The sequence below is a fragment of the Buceros rhinoceros genome, unplaced genomic scaffold (genome assembly GCF_000710305.1).
Source record: "Buceros rhinoceros silvestris isolate BGI_N320 unplaced genomic scaffold, ASM71030v1 scaffold38372, whole genome shotgun sequence".
Lineage (NCBI taxonomy): Eukaryota > Metazoa > Chordata > Aves > Bucerotiformes > Bucerotidae > Buceros > Buceros rhinoceros.
This window is the reverse complement of record NW_010397796.1, coordinates 1-902: the sequence shown is the minus strand read 5'-3', so window position 1 is coordinate 902 and position 902 is coordinate 1. Positions and strand designations below refer to the sequence as shown.

Here is a 902-nt window from a genome sequence, read left to right as displayed (position 1 = left end):
CCTCCACCTTGCCAGAAGGAAAATACCGACTAAAAATAAGTCTAGAAGAAAGCTGTTACATCATGACAAACGTTAAACTGTATATATTGCACATCAGTACAGAAACAGAATGCAGTAACGCTTTCGTCCCCCGCTTTCCTCTGTCGCCCATGCCCCTCCTTGCTCTCGGGGCTGGCCTATGTGGGGGAACCTAACTGTACTCATAGTCCGATGAGTCCTCCTCGGACACCCCAGTCAGGTCTCTGCGGTAAGAGTCCACGCCATTCCCCTCTGTCTCACCCGCCGGCCGGAGGCTTTTGCCCGTGCCTTTGCGCTCCTCCATTTTGATGGTGTCGTAGAGTCCCTTAGGTCCTTCTTCAAGGAGGATGTTCCTCTCTGAGTGAGAAGGTTTCATTTGGCAGATGTTTTTGAGGAAGAGGAGGACAGGGGCGTAAAGCACGTTGGCGAGCCCCATGCCCAGGTTGAGCTGCACAAAGCCCATGGTGTGCACAATCTGGCCGGCCACGACGGGCCCCAGGGCATACGCCACACAATAGGAGATGTCTGCGATGGCGTAGACACTGCCATAGACAGAGACGTGGCGCACGTCCACCAGGAAGGCCAGGGTGGGCAACAGGGCCGTGTCTACCAAGGCAATGCCAAAGCAGATGCCACAGAGGGGAATAATGACCTGCCCGAAATTCCTGCAGGCTGGCACCAGGCAGGAGCTGGCGCCGATGATGGCCATGCCCAGGGCCCCGTAAAACCACTGCAGGTGGGGGTACGCGGCGGCCAGCCGGACGGTGACGTAGACGCCCAGCACGTGGGGGAAGAAGGCGGGCAGCCAGGTGAGGCCCACCTCCCACTCGCTGGCCCCCATGGACTCCTTCATCCAGTTGGCGATGGTGGGCTCCAGGAAGGCC

General features: G+C 58.3%; 1 protein-coding gene across 1 annotated transcript; it reads right to left on the bottom strand.

The window, feature by feature from the left end:
- Positions 1 to 190: 190 nt before the first annotated feature.
- On the bottom strand, positions 191 to 898 carry SLC18A3 (solute carrier family 18 (vesicular acetylcholine transporter), member 3; the record flags this gene model as incomplete). Its single annotated transcript, XM_010130877.1, has 1 exon — positions 191 to 898. A coding segment is annotated over one exon (708 nt), but the record flags the coding sequence as incomplete, so codon positions are not given.
- Positions 899 to 902: the final 4 nt, after the last annotated feature.